The sequence below is a fragment of the Seriola dumerili genome, unplaced genomic scaffold (genome assembly GCF_002260705.1).
Source record: "Seriola dumerili isolate Sdu_G_001 unplaced genomic scaffold, Sdu_1.0 BDQW01000149.1, whole genome shotgun sequence".
Lineage (NCBI taxonomy): Eukaryota > Metazoa > Chordata > Actinopteri > Carangiformes > Carangidae > Seriola > Seriola dumerili.
This window is the reverse complement of record NW_019174404.1, coordinates 4,080,317-4,094,189: the sequence shown is the minus strand read 5'-3', so window position 1 is coordinate 4,094,189 and position 13,873 is coordinate 4,080,317. Positions and strand designations below refer to the sequence as shown.

Below are 13,873 nucleotides of genomic sequence, written 5' to 3'. Positions count from 1 at the left end.
AAATTGTTTTTAAATGTGCTTCCGGGGTCAGAGCTGTGGGCGGGGTTGCAAAATTATGACTCAGGCAGGAACCGCCAAAATTGAAAACCCACAACTTCTAGCGACTGTTTTCACATGATCAAACACGAAATAAATAAAACAACTTTGCGAAAACATGGAGGGAGGACCAACGAAAGGTAACGTAGACCGCGGGAAGATACAGTAGTTGTGAAGGGGTTTGTTGTGACTGTTACGTCGCCACGCTAGCTAATAATACAGCTAGCGTGCCTAGCAGTTTATGAGGTTGTTTATGTCCCGTCTGAAAGCTGATAAGAGTGTGTGTGTGTTGTGTTTTGTTTTGTTTTGTTTTTTTATCCACAGGTGTTTTAGGTCAGCTGAATCTGCTGGAGGCTCAGGCAAGGAACCGTAAGGTTCGTCTTCAGCAGCAGAGTCTCGTGAAGCAGCTGGAGGCTAAAGCTGAGGCGCTGACGACCGAGAGAGACCTGCTGAAGGCAGAGATACAGACAGTGGAGGTGATTCATGGAGTCAGGAGAGTTTAATCATAAGTTAGTTAGTTTGCATGAGATGTGACACTTAAGTCATCTGTGTTAAGATGGCTCAAAAGACGCACTGACATACTCAGTTGCCAGTTTGTTAGGGACACCTGGCAAAAACTAATACAACAGCCCTGCAATAAATCCCACTTTCATGATAGGCTATAATGTTCAGTTTTTATTTAAACAGTTTAAATGTCAATTCAACCTTAAGATATTTTATGGTGTTGGAGATGATTCTTCTTCCGTCCCATTTATAACAATACGGATACATTAAATATTTAAGTCTCTGAATATGTGAATATGACCATTCAGTTGAATCAACACTGAGGACATAGTTTCCACAGGAGGATGGGCAGACAGACAAAGGGAACTCTATGAAATTGAAAAACTGAAGCATTTGAAACAAAATGGCACCCACCAGTTAGAAATAACGTCTTGGTCCCATGAAACAAATTAAATAAAATGGAAACAGATAGGGGCTCTGTGGGGGTCACACCATCTGCTGCAGGACTCCTTGTTTTGTACAATAAACAGCACAGGTACATCATGAAGTTGAGTGTATTGGTTTCAAAGTGTATGTGTGTGTATTACTAACGTTATTCATAAAGCTGCACTGCATGCTGATGACTTGTTGCTACTGGTTACAATGTCCTGTTGCAGACTCTTCAGAGACTGATGATGTCTATGGACAGACAGCGTACACATGAAGAAGAGGAGGAAATGGATGAAGACTCCGAGGACTCACAGCTACTGCAGCTGATGGCCAGACATACACAACTGACAGATCTTGTGCATGCTCATCACCTCATTGGTAATTATTTTGTATTCATTCACCCTTTTATTTGTTTGACAGTGAGAGGTTGTCATTAACGCTGTGTGTTTCATATAAGCTTCATTATCAGTCTGTCTTAACCTTCCCTTCACCCTCTCTGTTGATTTGCTGATGTCACTAGGTGGGTACGATGTCATAAAGACTCGCCAGGGTAAAGGAGTGTGCGTGTCTGTGGCGACAGCCTTCGAGGGGGTCTACTTGGACACCTACAACCTGGAGATAGACCTGAAGCCAAGGCTGAGGATCACTCGTCACAACATTCCTCCGTTCATCCCCCTGAACAACCTCGCTGAGCAGAGCAACATGCAGACAAACATAAGGGCTTTTCTGGACACCCTCAGCTGCCATCTCAACGCATTTGCCGGTCGCAAGCAGCAGCTAAAGCTTGTTAAGGTGCCAGACTTTGTTTATTTTATTTTGGTCTGTTGAATAATATCTGACAAATCTCTCAGAGAGCAGTTGCATATGTGGCTGTGGAGATGCCACCTTCAAAGGCTGAGACAGGTTTAAGCACCTGCCTAAACACAAAAAAAAGGGCATTTTACATACAGTCAGCTTTTGCCATATGGTGAAATTTGTCCTAAAAATAAGAAATATGACTTATACTGGATATGTATTTTTTTGGTGGTGATAAAAATAACAATATTTAAAATAGTTAAAATCAGATATCAATAAGTTGGCTCATATTTGTTTCCTGCATAAACTTAGTGCAACATAAACATTGTTGTTAAGGCTCGTTCAGGTTTTGTTCTTAAAAAGTTAATGTTGATGTACAGGGGCTAAAACAGGCTCTCATACACTTAAGATGAGACTATTAATTCATTAGTCAATCCACAGGAAAGTAATAGCCAACCATTTTGATAAATGTCCAAGTAATTTTTTTTAAAGCAAAAATACGAAAATGTCATGGGTTCTTCCTAAATGTTAATTTTTGAATTTTCTCAGTTATATATGATTGTAAATGGGATGTCTTTGGGTTTTGGGCTGTATGTCAGATCACACAAGTAATTTGAAAATGTCAGTTTTGGCTCTGAGTAAGAGTCAAATGTATTTAAAAAGCAACCTATAAAATGTTTGTGCTGCAGTTTCTTTTTGCAGTTCTGATCATACATTGTTTATGACACAATTAATTCAAATATTGGCTTATCACATATTGTATACTAATAAATTTGGCTCTCCAATACAATATATCAACCAAATCAAAGCCCCTCAGACAACATACACACGTATGGTTGTGGTGGTGAGCAGTAAAAAAAAAAAAATTAAAACATTTTTGAATAATGCAAAGACTTGAAGATTTAGAAATTACCAGTTTTTCTTGGGTATTATTTATGTCTTTGTCGGGCAAGAAAGCCTCAACTGGCTAGTTAGATCATCTCTCAGAGAGTAGAACTATATTTAGGATGCCTGCAAATAAGTTTACACTGCCTCTGTCCTCCTGCCTGCTTATAGGAGCAACATAAGTCCATTGAAGTGATGGAGAGTAATGTCTTGTGTTCGCTACTGGTGCTGATGTTGACTGTGCCGAGAGGGAAGCCTGCTGTTCTCTGCATCCTAGACTACACTGACCACACCCGCTGTCTTCCCACCAGAGTCCACTTTGAATGTGAAGGTAGGATGGTCAACTCAAACTGATATTACTTACTGCTATGTATCTGTGCCAATACAATCAAAGCGATATGCTGTTGATCACTTTCTTTACAATGAAGTGAGTACAAGTAAGGTCTGAGGACCGAAATGTTAACAAATTGAGTTCAAGAACGACAGAGCTGCTTTTTCTTTTTGCTTCTGTCACAGTCGGAGCTCTTAATCCACTACACCTGTCTATCTGATGAGCAAGAACATTGTAGTGATTTTCTTACCTGACTTTTAATAGACTAAACAATTAAACAATATAACAGGAGAACAAAAAAAAAACATTAATAGATTATGCAATGATGAAAATAATCACTGCAGCCCTACATCACCATTTGGCAAGATAAGAGGGTGAATTTAAGGCCAGTTAGATATAAGTTAGTTTACGGTACTAAAATAAGAAATTGGTGAAACTATGGTTTGAAATACAACATCAAAATGTGTAGGAGTCTGTAAGAGAAGTATTTAAGATATTGAATACATGTAAAATATATGTTCAAATAGAGAATATCTTTCTAACAACTATAGTAATGCTGTTGTGCATCCACACTTCCTGGGTATTTTTATTTTATTATATCTTATTCTGTTTTATTATTTTTTTGCAGACAAGGAGCTTCCTGATTCTCCAGAGTGGAAGAAGAACTGCACCCTGCTCATGGAGACTCCGGTGCACAAAGCTTTGATAACCATGAAAAAGATGGGGCATATTGTTTAATCTACTCAGAAATAACAAAACTGAGCATTGTTTTTACATTTACTGAAAACATATGTACATAGTTTATTCTCATTGTTTATAATGAAACTGTTTTTTTTCTTGGTGTTATAATTGTTGAGCTTTGAGAAGATAATTAATTTATGTTTATGACTCCAAACATTAAAGATCCTCTATGGAGGTTCCACGAGTGTTTCCATGTTGCCTTTGTCTTTGAGACTTTGTATGAAAGCTGTCACCCTCTTGTGTAACGTTTCCCTCTGAAGCTGTTTCATTCTCTCCATTTCCTCTTGGGCTTCTTGCCGTTGCCTGGCCAGCTCTTTTTCTGATATTGAGTCAATAGTTGCGATATTTTTCATCTGCATGAGAGACACGTTACTCTGTGCTTTGCCTCTGTGTCTCACTGGACCTGTGGGTTTGACTGATGACGGTGGAGCTGATGCCGACCGACTCTGCTCCACCTGTTCAGATCCTTTGTCATGATACTGGGATTTTCTGGAGTACAGTCTTCTGTCATCAGATGTGTGAATACCTCTGAGGTGTGTCTCAGTGTTCTTGTGTTCTCCAATTTCTCTCATAGCGATGTTGACTGTAGCTTTAGGTTCACAGATTTTTACCATCACCACTTTCCTCTGTTCGTTTATAAGCGAGTCCCGTCTTTGTTGAAGCATTTTGCAGGTGTACTGGTGCTGTTTGTCCAGCATGTTCAGTTTATGCTGCAGATCTCTGTCCTCTTTTTGGTTCAACACTCTGAGCTCTCTCTGTATCACAGGTCTCCTGTAGATTTGATCCATTTGTACAAGGGCTTGAGGGATAAATACATGTTTTTGACTAATTCTTTTTTTTTTTTAAATAAATCAGTCTTTTTCCTTTTAAATTAAAGCCAAGGATGTCTTTCTCTTACCTGATTTTGTGTGCATCATCCCCTAGAGCGCTGTTGAACAGCACTGCCTGCTGCTAGGCTGTCTCAGCGTGTGAAATATAATAGCCCCATTGTATCTGAAGTAAACTGGATGGGATTATTGGTAATTCAAGTTTGTGGTTGAAAGATTAAATTTCAAATTGCCTTCGGAGCATAGTTACAGGGCCTCTTGCAGGTTTTACAATCAGTAAATAACCATCACTCAGCTTGTGCAAAACACTTATTCAAGCTTTGGGGAATAATGCTACTACTGCTGTCACATCTGATTTTGATCTAAGTTACAAAGACTGCATTTGCAGTATTTCTGTTGTACATTATAAATACTGTAAAGGCAAACAGCAGTTTCAGCGTTTTTTTAAAAATGTCCAGAGATCTGAGGCTAGTATAGTCAGGCATAAAATGTCAAAAAAATACGCCATAGTATTGTAAGGCATAAAAATGTCATAGTATAGTAAGGCATAACAGTGTCAATTTATAGTGAGGTATAAAATATCATAAAAACGACATAGTGTATTGAGGCATAAAAAAGTCATAGTATAGTCAGGCATAAAATGTCAAAAAAACATCATAGTGTAGGAAGGCATAAAATATAAAAAAGTCATAGTATAGTAAGGCATAAAATGTCATAAAAACATGGTATAGTAAAGCATAAAAATGTCGAAGTATATTAAGGCATAAAAACTTCATAGTACAGTAAAGCATCCTCATAGTATACTAAGGCATAAAAGTGTCACAAAAAAAAACGCCATACTATAGTAAGGCATAAAATGTCAAAAAATGTCATAGTATAGTAAGGCAAAAAAACGTCATTGTATAGTAAGTTATAAAATATCATAAAAATGTCATAGTGTATTAAGGCATAAAAATGTCATAGTATAGTAAGGCATAAAATGTCAAAAAAACGTCATAGTGTACTAAGGCATAAAATTTCAAAAAAATGTCATAGTATAGTAAGGCATAAAAACGTCATAGTATACTAAGGCATAAAAACGTCATACTATACTAAGGTATAAAAATGTCATTGTATAGTAAGGGATAAAATATCATAAAAACATCATAGTGTATTAAGGCATAAAATTTCAAAAAAAATGTCATAGTATAGTAAGGCATAAAAAGTCAAAAAAACGTCATAGTGTACTAAGGCATAAAATTTGAAAAAAATTTCATCGTATAGTAAGGCATAAAAACGTCATAGTATACTAAGGCATAAAAACGTCATAGTATACTAAGGCATAAAAATGTCATTGTATAGTAAGGTATAAAATATCATAAAAACGTCATAGTGTATTAAGGCATAAAAAAGTCATAGTATAGTATAATAAGGCATAAAATATAAAAACGTCATGGTATACTAAGGCATAAAATGTCAAAAAAACGTCATAGTGTACTGAGGCATAAAATTTCAAAAAAATGTCATAGTATAGTAAGGCATAAAAACGTTATAGTATACTAAGGCATAAAAACGTCATAGTATAGTAAGGCATAAAAACGTTATAGTATACTAAGGCATAAAAACGTCATAGTATAGTAAGGCATAAAAACGTTATAGTATACTAAGGCATAAAAACGTCATAGTATAGTAAGGCATAAAAACGTTATAGTATACTAAGGCATAAAAACGTCATAGTATAGTAAGGCATAAAAACGTTATAGTATACTAAGGCATAAAAACGTCATAGTATAGTAAGGCATAAAAACGTTATAGTATACTAAGGCATAAAAACGTCATAGTATACTAAGGTATAAAAATGTCATTGTATAGTAAGGTATAAAATATCATAAAAACGTCATAGTGTATTAAGGCATAAAAAAGTCATAGTATAGTATAATAAGGCATAAAATATAAAAACGTCATGGGATACTAAGGCATAAAATGTCAAAAAAACGTCATAGTGTACTGAGGCATAAAATTTCAAAAAAATGTCATAGTATAGTAAGGCATAAAAATGTCATTGTATAGTAAGGTATAAAATATCATTAAAATGTCATAGTATAGTAAGGCATAAAAACGTCATTGTATAGTAAGTTATAAAATATCATAAAAACGTCATAGTGTATTAAGGCATAAAAAAGTCATAGTATAGTAAGGCATAAAATATCATAAAAACGTCATGGTATACTAAGGCATAAAATGTCAAAAAAACGTCATAGTATAGTAAGGCATAAAAATGTCATTGTATAGTAAGGTATAAAATATCATTAAAATGTCATAGTATAGTAAGGCATAAAAACGTCATTGTATATTAAGTTATAAAATATCATAAAAATATCATAGTATATTAAGGCATAAAATGTCAAAAAAACGTCATAGTATAGTAAAGCATTAAAATGTCATTGTATAGTAAGGTATAAAATATCATAAAAATGTCATAGTATAGTAAGGCATAACATGTCATTGTATAGTAAGTTATAAAATATCATAAATATGTCATACAGTATTAAGGCATAAAAAGTAAAAAAAAACGCCATAGTATACTAAGGCATAAAATGTAAAAAAAACGCCATAGTATACTAAGGCATAAAATGTAAAAAAAAATATCATAGTATAGTAAGGCATAAAAACGTAATAGTATAGTGAGGCCTAAAATATCATAAAACAAACGTCATAGTATACTAAGGCATAAAATGTCAAAAAAACGTCATAGTGTACTAAGGCATAAAATTTCAAAAAAATGTCATAGTATAGTAAGGCATAAAAACGTCATTGTATAGTGAGGTATAAAATATCATTAAAATGTCATAGTATAGTAAGGCATAAAAACGTCATTGTATAGTAAGTTATAAAATATCATAAAAACGTCATAGTGTATTAAGGCATAAAAAAGTCATATTATACTAAGGCATAAAATATAAAAACATCATGTATACTAAGGCATAAAATGTCAAAAAAACGTCAAAGTGTACTAAGGCATGAAATTTCAAAAAAATGTCATAGTATAGTAAGGCATAAAAACATCATAGTATACTAAGGCATAAAAACGTCATTGTATAGTAAGGTATAAAATGTCAAAAAAACGTCATAGTATAGTAAGGCATAACATGTCATTGTATAGTAAGTTATAAAATATCATAAATATGTCATACAGTATTAAGGCATAAAAAAAAAACGCCATAGTATACTAAGGCATAAAATGTAAAAAAAAAACGCCATAGTATACTAAGGCATAAAATGTAAAAAAAATGTCATAGTATAGTAAGGCATAAAAACGTAATAGTATAGTGAGGCCTAAAATATCATAAAAAAACATCATAGTATAATAAGGCATAAAATGTAAAAAAAAAACGTCATATTATAATAAGGCATAAAAATGTCATTGTATAGCCAGGTATAAAATATCATAAATATGTCATACGGTATTGAGGCATAAAAAGTAAAAAAAAACGCCATAGAAGACTAAGGCATAAAAATGTCATTTTATAGCAAGGGATGAAATATCATAAATATGTCATACGGTATTGAGGCATAAAAAGTAAAAAAAAACGCCATAGAAGACTAAGGCATAAAAATGTCATTTTATAGCAAGGGATGAAATATCATAAATATGTCATACGGTATTGAGGCATAAAAAGTAAAAAAAAACGCCATAGAAGACTAAGGCATAAAAATGTCATTTTATAGCAAGGGATGAAATATCATAAATATGTCATACGGTATTGAGGCATAAAAAGTAAAAAAAAACGCCATAGAAGACTAAGGCATAAAAATGTCATTTTATAGCAAGGGATGAAATATCATAAATATGTCATACGGTATTGAGGCATAAAAAGTAAAAAAAAACGCCATAGAAGACTAAGGCATAAAAATGTCATTTTATAGCAAGGGATGAAATATCATAAATATGTCATACGGTATTGAGGCATAAAAAGTAAAAAAAAACGCCATAGAAGACTAAGGCATAAAAATGTCATTTTATAGCAAGGGATGAAATATCATAAATATGTCATACGGTATTGAGGCATAAAAAGTAAAAAAAAACGCCATAGAAGACTAAGGCATAAAAATGTCATTTTATAGCAAGGGATGAAATATCATAAATATGTCATACGGTATTGAGGCATAAAAAGTAAAAAAAAACGCCATAGAAGACTAAGGCATAAAAATGTCATTTTATAGCAAGGGATGAAATATCATAAATATGTCATACGGTATTGAGGCATAAAAAGTAAAAAAAAACGCCATAGAAGACTAAGGCATAAAAATGTCATTTTATAGCAAGGGATGAAATATCATAAATATGTCATACGGTATTGAGGCATAAAAAGTAAAAAAAAACGCCATAGAAGACTAAGGCATAAAAATGTCATTTTATAGCAAGGGATGAAATATCATAAATATGTCATACGGTATTGAGGCATAAAAAGTAAAAAAAAACGCCATAGAAGACTAAGGCATAAAAATGTCATTTTATAGCAAGGGATGAAATATCATAAATATGTCATACGGTATTGAGGCATAAAAAGTAAAAAAAAACGCCATAGAAGACTAAGGCATAAAAATGTCATTTTATAGCAAGGGATGAAATATCATAAATATGTCATACGGTATTGAGGCATAAAAAGTAAAAAAAAACGCCATAGAAGACTAAGGCATAAAAATGTCATTTTATAGCAAGGGATGAAATATCATAAATATGTCATACGGTATTGAGGCATAAAAAGTAAAAAAAAACGCCATAGAAGACTAAGGCATAAAAATGTCATTTTATAGCAAGGGATGAAATATCATAAATATGTCATACGGTATTGAGGCATAAAAAGTAAAAAAAAACGCCATAGAAGACTAAGGCATAAAAATGTCATTTTATAGCAAGGGATGAAATATCATAAATATGTCATACGGTATTGAGGCATAAAAAGTAAAAAAAAACGCCATAGAAGACTAAGGCATAAAAATGTCATTTTATAGCAAGGGATGAAATATCATAAATATGTCATACGGTATTGAGGCATAAAAAGTAAAAAAAAACGCCATAGAAGACTAAGGCATAAAAATGTCATTTTATAGCAAGGGATGAAATATCATAAATATGTCATACGGTATTGAGGCATAAAAAGTAAAAAAAAACGCCATAGAAGACTAAGGCATAAAAATGTCATTTTATAGCAAGGGATGAAATATCATAAATATGTCATACGGTATTGAGGCATAAAAAGTAAAAAAAAACGCCATAGAAGACTAAGGCATAAAAATGTCATTTTATAGCAAGGGATGAAATATCATAAATATGTCATACGGTATTGAGGCATAAAAAGTAAAAAAAAACGCCATAGAAGACTAAGGCATAAAAATGTCATTTTATAGCAAGGGATGAAATATCATAAATATGTCATACGGTATTGAGGCATAAAAAGTAAAAAAAAACGCCATAGAAGACTAAGGCATAAAAATGTCATTTTATAGCAAGGGATGAAATATCATAAATATGTCATACGGTATTGAGGCATAAAAAGTAAAAAAAAACGCCATAGAAGACTAAGGCATAAAAATGTCATTTTATAGCAAGGGATGAAATATCATAAATATGTCATACGGTATTGAGGCATAAAAAGTAAAAAAAAACGCCATAGAAGACTAAGGCATAAAAATGTCATTTTATAGCAAGGGATGAAATATCATAAATATGTCATACGGTATTGAGGCATAAAAAGTAAAAAAAAACGCCATAGAAGACTAAGGCATAAAAATGTCATTTTATAGCAAGGGATGAAATATCATAAATATGTCATACGGTATTGAGGCATAAAAAGTAAAAAAAAACGCCATAGAAGACTAAGGCATAAAAATGTCATTTTATAGCAAGGGATGAAATATCATAAATATGTCATACGGTATTGAGGCATAAAAAGTAAAAAAAAACGCCATAGAAGACTAAGGCATAAAAATGTCATTTTATAGCAAGGGATGAAATATCATAAATATGTCATACGGTATTGAGGCATAAAAAGTAAAAAAAAACGCCATAGAAGACTAAGGCATAAAAATGTCATTTTATAGCAAGGGATGAAATATCATAAATATGTCATACGGTATTGAGGCATAAAAAGTAAAAAAAAACGCCATAGAAGACTAAGGCATAAAAATGTCATTTTATAGCAAGGGATGAAATATCATAAATATGTCATACGGTATTGAGGCATAAAAAGTAAAAAAAAAAATGCCATAGAAGACTAAGGCATAAAATTTTTTTAAAAAATGTCATAGTATACTAAGGCATAAAATGTCAAAAAAACGTCATAGTATAGTAAGGCATTAAAATGTCATTGTATAGCAAGGTATAAAATATCATAAAAATGTCATAGTATAGTAAGGCATAAAAACATCATTGTATAGTAAGTTATAAAGTATCATAAAAATGTCATAGTATAGTAAGGCATAACATGTCATTGTATAGTAAGTTATAAAATATCATAAAAATGTCATAGTGTATTTAGGCATAAAATGTCATAATATAGTAAGGCATAAAATGTCAAAAAAACGTCATAGTATAATAAGGCATAAAAATGTCATTGTACAGTAAGTTATAAAATATCATAAAAATGTCATAGTGTATTTAGGCATAAAATGTCATAATATAGTAAGGCATAAAATGTCAAAAAAAACGTCATAGTGTACTAAGGCATAAAATTTTTAAAAAATGTCACAGTATAGTAAGGCATAAAAATGTCATTTTATAGCAAGGTATGAAATATCATAAATATGTCATACAGTATTGAGGCATAAAAAGTAAAAAAAACGCCATAGTATAGTAAGGCATAAAAATATCATAAAAACGTCATGGTATACTAAGGCATACAATGTCAAAAAAACGTCATAGTATAGTAAGGCATAAAAATGTCATTGTATAGTAAGGTATAAAATATCATAAAAATGTCATATTGTATTAAAAGACATAAAATATCATAAAAACGTCATGGTATACTAAGGCATAAAATGTCAAAAAAACATCATAGTATAGTAAGGCATAAAAATGTCATTGTATAGTAAGGTATATAATATCATAAAAATGTCATATTGTATTAAGGCATAAAAAAGTCATAGTATAATTAGGCATAAAAAGTAAAAAAAAACGTCATAATATACTTAAGCATAAAATGTAAAAAAAACAGCCATAATATAATAAGGCAAAAAACATCATAGTATAGTAAGGCATAAAAACTTCAAAGTATACTAAGGCATTAAAACTTCATTGTATAGTAAGGTATAAAATATCATAAAAATGTCATAGTATAGTAAGGCATAACACGTCATTGTATAGTAAGTTATAAAATATCATAAAAATGTTATAGTGTGTTAAGGCATAAAAAAAAACGTCATAGTATAGTAAGGCATTAAAATGTTATGGTATTGTAAGGCACAAAATGTAAAAAAAAAAACACAGAAACAACCAGTTGTGTATTAATAGAAATTCTTTAATGGCAACTGTTCATTGAGTGAAGGAGAGAGTTTTGGAGGAATGTTGGGGGAAGCGATGAATCATTGTTGTAGTAGGAGGAATGTGGAGGTGGATGGTTGGCGTGAAAGGAGCGATGAGGGACAAAAGGAGGGAGGAACAAAAAGGAAGGAAAGAGAGGGAAAGGAGAGAGGGGAGGCGGAGGGAGGAATGAAACGGGAGGGATGGAGGGACAGATAGGCAGGGAGGAAAAGAGGACTGGACAAAACAGAATTGGGTCCATTTTCACCCAGGAGGACAAGAGGAGGGTTAAATATCTAATGGTTTTAAGATTTGTAACTTTTAATATTAACGTGACATAAACAGAGAATATTGTATAATGAAATATAATTAAGAAAAGTGTTGGTTAATGAATGCCTCATGAGGTTTCATTCTTTTCTAATACTATGTTTGATTAATGATATGGCTGGAAAGCATATCATGAAAACTTTAATTGAACAGGAAGGGGTAAAGAGGTTAAACAGTAACACCAAACAATTTTTTTCTCTCCGCTAACATTAACCGAAGTTCAACTCCTCGAGGTCAAGAGGTCCTCTTCGAAAAACACTATCCAACACCATCTTGGAGATCACATGGGCAAGAACTCCATGATGCTGAAAAAGTTTTAAAGAACTATTTACAATGTACTCGTCAAACTGACTGCCCCACCCTTCTTTCTATTTGAAAACCTTCATCAACTGTTGGGTCTTGTGTAGTTTGCTGGAGTTGTGATCTAATACAGTCTTGCCACACTGCGCGCAGTTAAAAGCGCCTAATTCGACACCAGGCGAGGTTGATTATATCGTTCGCCATATAAACGTGTGAGGAAAAAACTGCTACTATTATTTAAAAAGCTGGAAGATCAGGTATTTTTCTGATCAGTAATCTCAGCACTAAATAGCTTAAAATGATCTACATCAACTTTCAAATGTGACTTTTTATATGCTTTTAACTATACTATGATGTTTTATGCCTTGTATAGTATGATGTTTTTATGATATTGTCATACCTTCCTATAACAATCTGACATTTTTACTGCCTTAATACTATAGTTTTGATTTTTTTTACAACTTATTAATTCTATGATTTTTTATGCCTGGCCTTATGCCAGTTCCATGCCTGCTCCAGTTCTGCTGCCTGTTCCTGTTGGAAATGATGCTGAGCCAACAGTTTCAGCCATGACCCTAACCTGCTCCACGCCAGCCAATCCCACCTCCACATTCCTCCTAAAACAACCAGGATTCTTCGCCCCCCACAGCATCTCCAGAACTCTCTCTCTTCACTCATTGAACAGTTGCCAATTAAATAACTTTACAACAACACAACTAGTTGTTTTCTGCGTTTTTTTTACATGTTGTGCCTTACAATACCATGACCATTTTTATGCCTTACTATACTATGACTTTTTTAAGCCCTTAATACACTATGATAGTTTTTATGATATTTTAATACCTTACTATACAATGATGTTTTTATGCCTTACTATACTTATGACATTTTTTTTGACGTTTTATGCCTCAGTATACTATGACGTTTTATGATATTTTATGCTTTTGTATACTATGACATTTTTATTGCCTTCATATAACTATGACGTTTTTTTTGACATTTTATGCCTTACTATAATATACATTTTTATGCCTTAATACACTATGACCATTTTTTGATATTTTATGACTTAGTATACTGTGCATATTTTTATTGCCTGGCCTTATTGCAGTTCATCCGCTGCTCAGTTCTGCTACCTGCTCCTGTTGGAAATGACTGCTGTGCCGACAGTTTTCGGCCATGACCCTCACCTGCTCC

The 13,873-nt window shown here is 32.7% G+C and overlaps 1 protein-coding gene across 1 annotated transcript; it reads left to right on the top strand.

Moving 5' to 3' along the window:
* The first annotated feature begins 58 nt into the window (after positions 1 to 58).
* On the top strand, positions 59 to 3,740 carry cenpo (centromere protein O). The gene is made up of 6 exons (XM_022750721.1): positions 59 to 176; positions 361 to 512; positions 1,197 to 1,347; positions 1,490 to 1,761; positions 2,821 to 2,980; positions 3,609 to 3,740. Exons 1-6 carry the CDS (start codon positions 155 to 157, stop codon positions 3,716 to 3,718), a joined length of 867 nt encoding a protein of 288 aa, XP_022606442.1. The 5' UTR covers positions 59 to 154; the 3' UTR covers positions 3,719 to 3,740.
* The last annotated feature ends 10,133 nt before the right edge of the window (positions 3,741 to 13,873 follow it).

Excerpts from the sequence above, each read along its gene's own strand:
- cenpo (XM_022750721.1), top strand. The coding sequence starts at position 155 with ATGGAGGGAGGACCAACGAAAG. Across the intron at positions 513-1,196 it reads CAGAGATACAGACAGTGGAG|ACTCTTCAGAGACTGATGAT; the intron begins GTGATTCATGGA and ends GTCCTGTTGCAG. Across the intron at positions 1,762-2,820 it reads AGCAGCTAAAGCTTGTTAAG|GAGCAACATAAGTCCATTGA; the intron begins GTGCCAGACTTT and ends GCCTGCTTATAG.